The sequence below is a fragment of the Biomphalaria glabrata genome, chromosome 7 (assembly GCF_947242115.1).
Source record: "Biomphalaria glabrata chromosome 7, xgBioGlab47.1, whole genome shotgun sequence".
Classification (NCBI taxonomy): domain Eukaryota; kingdom Metazoa; phylum Mollusca; class Gastropoda; family Planorbidae; genus Biomphalaria; species Biomphalaria glabrata.
The window spans coordinates 31,347,829-31,361,390 of NC_074717.1; the positions used below are offsets into that span (position 1 = coordinate 31,347,829).

The 13,562-nt window shown below is 33.8% G+C and overlaps 1 protein-coding gene across 4 annotated transcripts in view; it reads right to left on the reverse strand.

Moving 5' to 3' along the window:
* The window catches only part of LOC106061236 (T-cell immunomodulatory protein-like), a 42,484-nt gene extending 31,430 nt beyond the window's left edge, over positions 1-11,054 (reverse strand). Inside the window, exons 1-2 of one of the 4 annotated variants that reach the window (XM_056035160.1) lie at positions 10,989-11,054; positions 10,109-10,473 (exon numbers count right to left, since the gene is read on the reverse strand). In XM_056035160.1, coding sequence (XP_055891135.1) covers positions 10,109-10,298 — 190 coding nt within the window. In that variant the 5' untranslated portion in view covers positions 10,299-10,473; positions 10,989-11,054. Of the gene's footprint in view, positions 1-10,108; positions 10,474-10,806 lie in introns of all 4 variants that reach the window. The other 3 variants (XM_056035162.1, XM_056035161.1, XM_056035159.1) reach the window with 3 other exon arrangements.
* Positions 11,055-13,562: the final 2,508 nt, after the last annotated feature.

A 13,562-nucleotide genomic window follows, 5' to 3' on the forward strand; every position in this document is an offset into this window, starting at 1 on the left:
TTAAATTTATCTTGGATTTCTGAGTTTACATCTTTATTTCTACTTTCATTGATTTGTATTTGTCCTACGCTTTGGAAAAACTTAATGAATTCATTTGCTGCTTCTTGGCGCAAAGATATTTAAATATATAGATATAATATATATATATATTGCAAGAAGTATTTTAAAGTGAGTTTTTGTGAAAACTAAATTGTGATATTTAGGCCAGTAGGGAGGCCATATCAAAACTATATTAAGACATTGTTTAAAATAAAATAAGCATAATGGCAACAGCTCCAAACTTTGATTATATGGAGACTTTTCGCCAGCAAATTATTGCTGAGGCTAAACAACTAGAACTTAAAGGGAAGGACCTAACTAGCTATGTACAGCAAATGGTGACAATAGAGAGAGATAGAATAGATCATATAAGGGAGAAAGAAAAAGATAGGGAAGCACAATTAATAAAAGAAAAAGCAGATAGAAAATTACAATATGATCTTGAGAAGTTGAGAATTGAAGCTGAACAAAATAAACAAAAAGTTAATAGCACTAATACTAATGATAGATCTAATACTAATACTACCAGTGCCCCAGACAATCACATTGAAACCAATAATAGTAATAATCACACAAACAACACTAATATTTCAAGTGATAACAACCATTGGTTGAGAAAAAAAAAATACAACCCTTTCAGGAGGCTAGAGATTGCATTTCAGACTACCTAAAGAGATATGAAATTAAAAAGGTTATTTGTAATATAAGGGAGGAAGAGTGGTCTCAAATTTTGTTAGACTTTGTACAAGGGTAAGCTCTTACAATTTGTCAAAACCACAATCATACTGTACAAAATAGCTACCAAATTTAAAAAAAGGAATTACTGAATGCATATGGACACAATGCCAGCACATTTAGGAAAAAATATTTTGAAAATACACCGTCCAATCAAACAGAACCACAAACCACTATAAATTTGGAAAAAGAATATTTTAATAAAAGGATAGGATTTGAGAAGATTGACAGTACCTTTGAGGGATTAAAATTTTTTATATTGCTTGATAATTTTATAGCTAAGTGTGACCCTCAATTACAATCATTTATCAAAGAAAGGAATCCCAAAGTTTTGGATGATGTTACTGAGATAATAAGAACATATAAAAATGCCTATCCCAACAACCTTTTTTCATGTAAAGATAAAAAGAATATTGATCTAGTGGGATATACACAGGAAAACAATGAAAGAAGTAGAAATAGAAGTAGGGATAGCCAACATTTTAGATATAGCAATAGTAGAGATAGGTCAAACAACAGGGATGTAACATGTTATAAATGTGGGAAAAAAGGACATATTGCTATGAGATGCAGGGGAACACAAAACAGGTCAAACTGTAGGAATAATTATAATAGATCAAGTAGTGCACATAATTACAATAGGGCAGATAGTAGAAATAATTACAGAGCAGACAGTAGGAATAGATACAGCAATTACAACAACAATTACAATAATAACACATACAATAGGAGTAAAAGCAGGGAATATAAAAATAGAGATTCTGACAGAGTGTTTTTTGTTAGGGAAAATAAAAACCATTTTGCTTTCTACCCAGCTTTTATAAACAATGTTCCAATTAAAGCAATCCGAGATAGTGGCTGTAACACACTCATGGTTCGGGCTGATCTGATTGAGGTGCAATATTATAGGGGATATACAAGGAAAGTGGAGTTGGCAGTATAAAGGAATTTAAGGTATTTAAAGTGTTTATTGAGACACCTTTTTACACTGGCCATTGTGAGGGAGTAGCCATGCCTAACATGAGACATGATATGTTAATTGGAAACTTAACAGGTCTGAAGGAATGTTCAAGACAGGAAATTGAAGCATGGGAAAAGAAATATGAAAGGTTAAAGCAGAATAGGAAGACTGAAACAGAAAATTACATTAGTAATATGGTAATAACCAGATCTAAGGATAAGCCAAAACAAGAAACTCAGGAACTTATTGATATAAATGATGAAATAGTTAATGGTGAAGAAGACAAAGAGAAAGAAGTTGAAATACAAGGTCAAAAACAAGACGAAACGCAAGCAGAAAAACAGAAAGATGGAACTGAAGAAATGAAAACAGAAGAATTGAAAGGAATAAACCAATTGGCTCAAGAACAAAAACAAGATAACATCATTGGGAAAATATATGACAGAATTAGTGACAGGAGAAATAATAACCCAATGGAGAAATTTGTCATAGAAGAAGGAATACTATTTAGGAAAACAAAAATAAATGATAGAGAAATAAAACAATTAGTCTTACCACAAAAGTATTGGAAGGATGTCATGATTTTGTCACATGACAGTAATTTAAGTGGACATATTGGTATAAAGAAATGTTTTAGAAATTTAGCAACTCAAGTATTTTGGCCTAAAATGAAAGGAACTATATCAAAATACATAAGATCATGTGATATGTGTCAAAGAAGGGGACTTAAGAGTAAATTAGGTAACGCTCTATTACAGTCAATGGATGAACCAAATAAACCTTTTCAAAAGATAGCAATAGACATCATAGGACCTTTAACTAAAACAGAACATAATAATAAGTACATATTGACAATAGTAGACATGTTCAGTAGATATCCTGAAGCAGTGGTATTATCCAATATAGACACAGAAAATATTATTAATGCATTAGATCAAAAGTTCATAGTTAGACATGGGATACCAAAAACATTACTATCAGACAATGCTTCTATGTTTACATCTGAGTTATTTAAAAGATGGACATTAAAATATGGTATAAAAAAAAAAATCATCGCCATTCCATCCGGAAGCCAATGGGCTTTGTGAACGCCTAAACGGTATTATAAAAAGATCCTTAGCTAAAATTGTAGAAAATAATCAGAAAAACTGGGATCATTATATTAATTTTGTTCTATTTTCTCTTAGAAATAATATTCATGAGGCAACTCAGTTTTCACCATATGAGTTAGTACATGGAAGGAAACCTAGGGATGAAATACAAATTTTTAAAGAAAGTTTGATCTTAAACAAAGTAGAAAAGGAAAATAACAATGAAACTGCATTAGATTTAAAACAAATATGGGCAGAAGCTTTTGAGAATAACATGAAATATAAAGAAACAGTACATGAGAACTTAAATGAAAAAAGAAAATTAAGAGCATTGGAGGTAGGAGACAAGGTATTACTTTTGGTAATTGACTTAAAAAACAAATTAGGAAAAAAGTGAAAAGGTCCATTTGTTGTTACAAATAAAACAAGTGAAGTAAACTATAAGATTAATATGAATGGAAAAATAAAAACATATCATATAAATAATTTGAAGTTGTACACTGAGAGAAATGAAAATCAATTTCAAAATTTGGATACAGAAGTAAACAATGAAAATCAAACTCAAAAGTTAGATACAGAAACTGTGGAAAATGAAAATCAAGTAGATGAATGTTTAATTGTTTTAATCAATGAGGAAACTAATGAAAATGATATTTAAAATATTCTTATACTAGAAACTAAAGATAATCAAACATGGGAAAAACTGAATTTAGAAAATTTATCTCCAGAAAAAACAAAAGGCATAATAAATGTAATCAGTGATTTTAAAGAAATTTTTTCTAGTTTGCCAGGAAAAACAAATATCATAAAGCATGACAGAAAGTTAACTAGTGACAAGCCTATTTTCATGAAGCCTTATAGGATTCCATTACACTTACAGGAAAAAGTTAAAGATGAAATAGACAACTTATTAAAACTAGGAATAATAGAACCATCCAATTCAGCTTATGCTTCACCAGTAGTTATAGCAAAGAAAAAGAATGGGGATATAAGGTTATGCATAGATTATAGACAGTTAAATAAGATAACTGAATTTGATCCTTACCCTATGCCTAACATTGATGACATATTACACAAATTGTCCAATGCTAAAGTATTTACAAAGTTGGATCTGACAAAAGGGTATTGGCAAATTCCTTTAACCAATAAAGCTAAACCTTATACTGCATTTATCACTCCGTATGGAATATTCCAATGGAACTTTATGAGCTTTGGGCTTATAAATGCTCCAGCTACCTTTAATAGGATGAAGATGTCTGTTATAGGTCATAGAAAAAATGTAATCTGTTACTTAGATGATGTATGCATTTTTCATGAGGATTGGAAAGAACATTTACAAGGAATTAGGGAGATTTTTGAGTTAATTAAACAAAATGGTCTAACAGTTCAAGCAGAAAAGGTAGAGATAGGCTTAGAAGAAATCACATTTTTAGGACATAGAGTTAAAAATAATACCATCAGTCCCACTGAAGATAATGTAAAGAAGATATTAGAAATAGAAATACCAACAACACAAAAACAGATTAAATCAATACTAGGGATGATAAACTATTATAGAAAATACATACCAAATTTAGCAGAGATAGTTGATCCATTAAACCAGTTATTAAAGAAAGGACAGCCTAGAAAAGTGACTTGTAATAGAAAGTGTGTAGAAGCTATAGAGAAAGTTAAGCATATTTTTTCTACAAATTTGATATTGAGATTACCAGATGTTTCTAAAATATTTTATGTCACTACTGATGCTTCTGGTAGTGCTATAGGAGGTTGTTTAATGCAACAGTATGATAAATTACATCCAATAATTTATGTAAGTAGGAAATTATCTGATACTGAGAAGAGATACAGTGTCATAGAGAAGGAGGCTTTAGCTGTTGTTTGGGTTGTAACTAAGTTGGAAAGCTATTTACTGGGAAACAAATTCATATTGTTATCTGATCACAAGCCTTTAAAGTTTATGCAAGAAAAAAGTATTAAAAATGGTAGATTATACAGGTGGTTTCTAATTTTACAAGAATATAATTTTCAATTGGAGGCTATTAGGGGAGAAATTAATATTGTAGCTGACATGTTGTCAAGAGTTACAGTGAGATAAACTGTTGTAAATAATGATTATTCATTTTGATTTGTTTATGCATGTATATATATGTGTATGTTCTAGTCAATGGGTATGAATAAGTTGTTTATATATGGATACTATATTTTATTTCCTTTAAATGAAGATAACTCAGTAAAATATAAACTGGGAATTTTATTAAATCAAGGGAGATAATTATAAAATTTCAATAATTGAAGTCAAAGGTGTAAATTAAAGTAAGTATGATCATCTACAGTCATTATTTTTTTTATATAATCATTATCATTCATTAGTAAAAGGCTAGGTCAGTTTGGAAATGGTAAGTGGAGAGAAAATATTCTTATTGGTACCCTACAAAAAAGTTAGGTAGAATAATTTGGAAAGTTGTTTTGACACAGATATTACATTTTGTAACAGAAAAGGTTTGGTGTGATGTGACTACATGTTGCATCTCCCTAGGCCAATGACAGTATGTACTTTGAAAAACTCAAGTTTTATGCCTATGGAGTCAGCAAAGGCATCTTCGTATGTGGACTATATACATGTGTATTTACTCTGAAAAACTCTGTTTTATGCCTGTGGAATCGGCAAAGGCATCGTCGTATGGGGACTGTATACATGTCTTGATGGACTTTGTACTATTTGTTGATTTCATTTGTTGGTGAAACTACTACACTGTACTATATAGTGAACTGATGAGGATGGGAAATATGAAGGTGTCCATCAAGATATATGTTTGTTTTGTCTTTCCCCAAAAATTTGGCCATGTATATTGTACTGACATGACAGTAGTTGATAGTGTTTTAGACTGAAACAAAAATTGACAATTTTTTTTTGATAAAGGGGGGAGGAAATATGTAATGACACAAGATGCATAGAAGTTGAGGTTAATCAGGTTATTCCTAAGTTATGTGACGAGTAATAAAAGAGTAGGATTACGAACTAGAAGGTAACGGACAAGACGCCTTAGAGGACGACGCTAGGCTATCGACGAAAGAGGACTGTGCCCTTTTTATAGTTTATTAAATTGTTGAAGTTATCAGCCTGCGTTATCAAGTATATTCTTTATTCATTCTGTTGTTGTGTCTTCTATGAACTCGCATGCACCATTAACATATATAATCATCAACAAAATAGACCATCAACAATTGACAAAAAAATAAAAATCTGCAACCATCATGACACCGCAGTACCACTATCTCATAATATAAGATAAACTAAAAGTGAAAAACAAACAAAATATGAACATCTTAGCGTCAAGATTAAAGGACAATGGAAGTTAACAAAAGTAACATTATACCCTATGGTTATTTAAGCTGTGGGGATAGCAAAACTGATGTCGCAGAAACATTCAAGGCCATTGACATTCCTAAGACATTGCTCTTTACCTGTCAGAGGTCAGTACTGTTGCTAACCTGCCACGTCACCAGAAAATTCCTCAGTGACTGTTAAGGAGACCAATAGGAATTTTGTTTCCCTCTAACAAAGCTCGACCCTAGCAGTCCCATTAAATGAATATTAGTTCATTTGTAAAATAATATAGAATAATAGTAAGTCTAAAGTAAGCAGAAAAACAGCAAGATTGTGGAAAAATATAATGTATACTTCCCGTTAAAATAAGATCATGATTAGAGAAGCGTTTTACTGCATAAAATACTCCTCTTAATCTAAATCTTAGTCTTCTTGCCAGGATGTTCAGAAGAGTGGAAGTATTAACAAAGTTACAAATTCAACTATTTCTATATAAAATTGTATTTGAACAAAATGCTTTAGACTTGCATGTCTTGCAAACCTATTTATGTTTTTTTTTTTCTTTTTACAACAGGCAGAAATGTAATTAATCTCCCTTAGCGGCCATGCAATGGTCATAGAAGACAATCTGTTTCATTTTGACTTTAATGCTTGCATTCTTGGTCTAAATTTAATCTAATATTTGTATAATATTGTATTAGGTTCCTAATTATTGAAATTAATTTAAGTATTATTATGAAATCTAAAAAAGTTATTATTTTTCTATAATCATTGGGCCAGTGTGTTCAATTAAATGAGAATTAGAAGATATACAATATTTCAAGGGGGTTTGTTTAAATTTTTATGATGTAACATCTCTTCAAATCTCTTGTTTGTACTGAAATTTTTTTGTAAAGCACTAGATTCTATGACTGGCTGATATCAAACAGCCTTTAGAAGTCTTTATTTTATTACTCTTTATCAAAACTGTATGCTTAATATACATCATAGGATGAGTTTCTTTTAGATTATCTAGATATACAATAATTTAAATTTAATTATATTAATAATTAACATTATTAATAATACTAAAATTATAATTAATTAGATCTAGATAATTTAATCATATTACTTTTTCTTAGAATTAAAGTTGATCTAATTTCTAATAATACTAATCTATATATATATAATTCTCTTCTTCCCTAAACAGGTCAAACAAGAAGTAAAGGAAAGATCACTCTCTTATTTCTGCGGATAGTCCACGGGAAAACAAGAGTAGTATTCACATTATGGATGACAGGCTGCGCGCTTGACTGTCGTTTAAATTTATCAAACCATGCCCGATCCCATCCCACTTTGTCCAGCGGGAGGTTTGGACTAGAAACTAATCTAAGTAATCTACTAAATAGCAGGGCCGGACATAACCATTGTGGGGCCATATTCGAAACGGAGTTCGCGGATATAAAGTATAAAGTAAGGCGTATGTATGTATGTATGTATGTATGTATATGACGAATAGAAATCAAAACCGCTTGACCAATCTTGATAAAACTTGGCAGGAATGTTCCTTGGGTACTAATTTAGACCGTAGTGTAAGTATTGTAGCCCTAAAACAAACTTAAGACCCTAAAAAAAAATAAAGTTGTCCGACTCTATTAAAGCTATAATATTTGTGGATCTAGGCCATGTTTACAATGTTGACATGAGTAAAAGATCGAAAGGATTTAGACCTAAATCTAATTTTAAGAAATACACTTTACGCAGATAGTTTTTTACTTTGATACATGAAAATACAAAAGAAAATCCATTGATTTCATTATATAATAAAATTAACCTTCAATTTTGTGTTTTAAAAGCATTTTTTACATAAATTAGTTCCTTATATCTGTGACTACAGATTTCCTGATGAACATTCTTTCATTAGACAATACCATGTCTAGGTCTAAAACTCTAACATGATATAACTTCCCTTTGCACAGATAGTTTTATACTTTAACACATGAACATACTAATTATAGTCCAATCATTTCATATTTTGATCAAATTAACATTCAAATTTGGTCTTCTAAAGCATTTTTAATACATTCGTTTACAAAAGCTGTGAAGCCGAGTTGAGATAGGCCTATATTCATTCATGAATCGCGTACTAAAAATTATTTCGTTTAAATGTTTACGTTATAATCCCATTCATTTAACAAAGCTATCGCTCTTTTTGTTTTTAATAGATGTGCATGTATCGGCTTCGGGTAAACCCATTTTCGCAAAACTAATTTTATTTTTGTAGCGAAAGAGAAAAAACTTGAAAGGATCATTAGCAAGTTTAACATACATCTAAATCCAATCCACTAGATTAGTAAACACAAACTTAGCAAATTTATACAGTATATCATAATACTTCTGTTTCCTATATAGATCATGCTCAATAGCAAGAATTACCAAATGTTTCAATCTATCTTTGAGAATTGTTGACCTCAAGTAATTCTTCATTAGTTTGAGGCACGAGAAGCATCTTTCACCAGATTACACAATTACGGCTGATGCATAATGTCGCACTTAATATTGGCGTTTTCCATATTGAATGACACCCAAAATGACAATTTTCGTGTATATATTTCCGTATAATTAAAGAACTTTTTCGTATATTTTGCGGTTTTCTGGAAATTTCTTGAGTTATAAAATGGTTTAACTTATTAATTTATGCACCTTGAATAAACGCGGGTCCTATGAAAGTGTGGGTCCTATGAAAGTGCTCCTGGTAAATCGACAGGAGGGCGCTGGAAATTTCTGTTAAGTTATAAAATGGTTTAACTTAATAATTTCTACACCTTGAATTAGAGCAGGCCCTATGAAAGTGCGGGGCCCACTGCGGCGACCCAGCAAAATAGCGGCGTATGCTCCGCCGCCTGTCGACTAGTCTATATTAATTCTCTTCTTCCCTCAACAGTTTAAATGAGAAGAAGTAAAGGAAAGATCACTCTCTTATTTCTGCGGATAGTCCACGAGAAAACATAAGAGTAGTGTTTACACTATGGATGGCTGCCTGTGCGCTAGACTGTCGTTTAAATTTATCAAACCCTACCCGCTACCATCCCCTTTTGTCCTGCGGAAGTTTTGGACTAGGAAGTAAACTATCTTCAACTCTGAAGGAACATCCGAAACGTAAAAGATTTTACAAACAGACATTTTTACAAACACAAAATAGCAGCGCCGGACTTAACCATTTAGACCAAGAAGTCATAAAAAAGAGATTAAGTAATCTACTATGTATATATTTAAATAGCAGGGCTGGACTTAACCATTGTGGGGCCCTATGCGAAACAGATTTCGCGGGGCCAAGTCTGGGTAGGGAAGTGGATAATAAGTGAAATTTAAGAGTTTGTATTAGAAAGTAAATTCATCTATGCATTTTATCCATTCTTAATTACGTACAGAATTACTTTACGAACCTTGCGTGTAGCAAAGTCATAGAGTATATCACAATAATTCTGTTTCCTACATAGATCACGCTCAATAGCAAGAATTACCAAATGTTTCAATCTATCTTTGAGCATTGTTGACCTCAAGTAATTCTTCATTAGTTTGAGGTGCGAGAAGCTTCTTTCACCAGGTGACACAATTAAGGCTGAATCATAATGCCATGCGTAAGATTGGTGTTTTCCATAATGAATGACACCCCAAAATGACAATTTTTGTCTATATATTTCCGTATATTTTAAGGACTTTTTTGTATATTTTGCGATATAGAGCGGATCCTATGAAAATGCGGGGCCCACTGCAGTCGCATAGGTTGCAGGCGCTGAAGGCTGGCCCTGCAAAATAGAGGCGTATGCCATGCAGGCGGTCGACTAGTATTATATATAGTCTTAAGTCTAAGTGTACATTACATATTCATACAGTAACACTTAACTTACTTAACTGTCACTTAACAGTGACATACTAGATGTAAATTTGATCTACATAGTAAGTTAAACATACCATTGTTAGAAATAACAAAAATATCTGTTGCTTTGTCAGCATCCAAGTCACCAAATGCAGCTATTAATCCAATTGGTTGTTTATCAAATACATCGTATGTAACATCGGAGAGAGAGGTGAAAACACTTAAGACGTTCATTAGTAAACAGAGTAAAAGCTGTACTAAATATCTACTTTGCCTTTCCTTCATTATTATTTTATTTTTTGACAATTAGTTTTAAGTTTAGTCTGTACTCTGTAGATCTATCTGTAGACTGTAGACTAGAAGTGTAAATCTACCTAGATTGCCTAGATAGAAGTCTAAGTACTGAAGTAGAATTGAATCATCTGAATAGCCCAGATCTATACTTTAGTGTTAGTCTTTTCTATAAAGATAAATCATTATTATTAGACTACTAAATCTAATAGTCATTATTTATGATTATTAACTATAGAAGTATAGATTTATTAGTCCAGTAGTAGTAGTACTAGTAGTAGATCTAAGTTACAGTAGTAACTGAGTACAGTGTACAATACATGACTCGACATGAGTATGGTATGTCACCAAGTACTGAAGTAGGCAAGTACTAAGCCAAGTCAGCAAGTGTCCCCAACTCACTTAGTCGTCTTAGTAGATCTAGTGTCTTATACTACTTATAGTGGTGACTTAGAGTCTTAGTGAGTTAGTGACAGTTAGTCGTCTTAGTCAGCCAACTCACTGCCCCAGGCCCAACCAAGTCCAAGGCCGTTTAAGTAAATTCGATTAATTCAGGTGCAGTATAAGTATAGAGTCTATTTAATAAGATCTAGATTTGAAATCGATCTATGTAGATCTAGAGTCTATAAAATCTAAGATAGACCAAATCTAGATTGTCTAGATGATAGATGAGTAGATGTCTACTTTCTTAATGAATATCCGTACTGTATTACTCAGTTACTGACAGTGTTATGCTAGCTCTTTTATCTTAGAAAACGGGGAAAAGCGCTATATTTAGCTCAAAGCTCTATATATGCCGGATTGCAATGGCTTGTGATAATGCTTAGGCAGCTGCCAGTTAACAGTTTACACCTTCAAGCAGTCTTACAAAATCCAAAAATTCTGACGCATGTTGTCAAAATCACATTTACGGGGGAGCAAGAATTAACGTACGGTACTGAAGATAAACAAGATCTATATATAACCAGCAACCTAAATCAAGACAATGTGATGTGAAAAAAGATTTTAAGAAAATACCAAACTGACCAAGAAACCAAAAATGTTAAATATATACAATCATTACAATGTCTTTGTCGTGAGCTTTTGTATGAACACAGTTTTGGAGCAAGAATTATCGTCTACGGCTCCTTTTTGCTTTTTTTTATTTAAAGGAGCCAGACAATTTTATTCTGAACATCTAAATCTACACCTCCCCTTTTCTGGGTTTACCAGACGTCCTTCAAACGGGGGGGGGGGGGGCATTTCCTTCTTTTTGGGGGCGGGATCATTTGTCCTTCGCCCTGCAGAATTTTGGCTTATTTGTGTGACTAAGTCCGGGCTTTCACTCAGTTGTCTGCTCATCTACTGCAACAGCATATTTTTCTTCAATCAGTTCTTCATATATTTTGTTTGAACCACACAATCTCCATTATGACAACAAGTTCTTTGACACCCTCCTTCAGGAACATCTGCATTTCCGCCATTTGCACTCTTGGGCATATTGATTAAGTTTAAAAAATCGTTTTAACAGAACAACACTATATGTGGACAAAAGGGAAATAGACTCTCCATTAATCTCAATGAGAGCAATTTTTATTGCAACTTAAACTAAAAACATATAGGCCTATCCTCCGTCGCCTTTCGGCGCATACGGCAGCAAGCTCTCCCCTCAGAGATCGCTCACATCTTCTCATCCTGTGTCTACAGATTTTATGTCTCCTAACAATGTACGAGCGACGTAGAAGGCCTTGTTTTCTTTATCCTCCTTTTTTGTCCCCCATATGTTATGGCTGTTAGGCCTACTGGGGAACGTGTTTCGTCTTATAGTAAGCCTACTGGGGAACGTGTTTCGTCTTATAGTAAGCCTACTGGGGAACGTGTTTCGTCTTACAGTAGGCCTACTGGGGAACGTGTTTCGTCTTATAGTAAGCCTACTGGGGAACGTGTTTCGTCTTACAGTAGGCCTACTGGGGAACGTGTTTCGTCTTATAGTAAGCCTACTGGGGAACGTGTTTCGTCTTACAGTAGGCCTACTGGGGAACGTGTTTCGTCTTACAGTAGGCCTACTGGGGAACGTGTTTCGTCTTATAGTAAGCCTACTGGGGAACGTGTTTCGTCTTATAGTAAGCCTACTGGGGAACGTGTTTCGTCTTATAGTAAGCCTACTGGGGAACGTGTTTCGTCTTATAGTAAGTCTACTGGGGAACGTGTTTCGTCTTATAGTAAGCCTACTGGGGAACGTGTTTCGTCTTATAGTAAGCCTACTGGGGAACGTGTTTCGTCTTATAGTAGGCCTACTGGGGAACGTGTTTCGTCTTATAGTAAGCCTACTGGGGAACGTGTTTCGTCTTATAGTAGGCCTACTGGGGAACGTGTTTCATCTTACAGTAGGCCTACTGGGGAACGGGTTTCGTCTTATAGTAGGCCTACTGGGGAACGGGTTTCGTCTTATAGTAGGCCTACTGGGGAACGGGTTTCGTCTTATAGTAGGCCTACTGGGGAACGGGTTTCGTCTTATAGTAGGCCTACTGGGGAACGTGTTTCGTCTTATAGTAGGCCTACTGGGGAACGTGTTTCGTCTTACAGTAGGCCTACTGGGGAACGTGTTTCGTCTTATAGTAGGCCTACTGGGGAACGTGTTTCGTCTTATAGTAGGCCTACTGGGGAACGGGTTTCGTCTTATAGTAGGCCTACTGGGGAACGGGTTTCGTCTTATAGTAGGCCTACATCTTCCGCAAATGTCATACGATGTTCGGGGACCACTTCGCTTGGGGGAGGTGCGGTAAAAGATTTCTCTGTGATATGATATCGTCATATCATCTAGTTATATATGCTATTCCAAGGAATCTTCTTAGCTATCACTGCTTGTGATAACGCTGCTTAAATGATGAACTTTTCTATTTGTTCAAACTTTAAGCCTAGGCCTACTATCTAAATAAAATGTTGTGCGTGGACCGTAAAGTTCCTATGTTTGCTCGAATGGTAAACTACTGATATTTCGCTTCTTTAGAGAAATGAATTGCCATCGAGTTATATTTAATCAAAAAGGACTATTGTAGGACTATTTTTTTACTGCTATAGTTGTGGTTAAGGCTTTGGATAAACGAGATGAAAGCTTGGGCATTATTTATGGCCGGGACTATGTCGCCCTCACATCAGTTTCCCCAATCCACGCAACTGATGTGCCATACTACCAGATTGTAGCTCTGTGTGCCGCATCTGCCTAAGGCCTACCCGTTATTGCACGGTCGTTGGATTGTAGTCCCAAATAGCAATTTA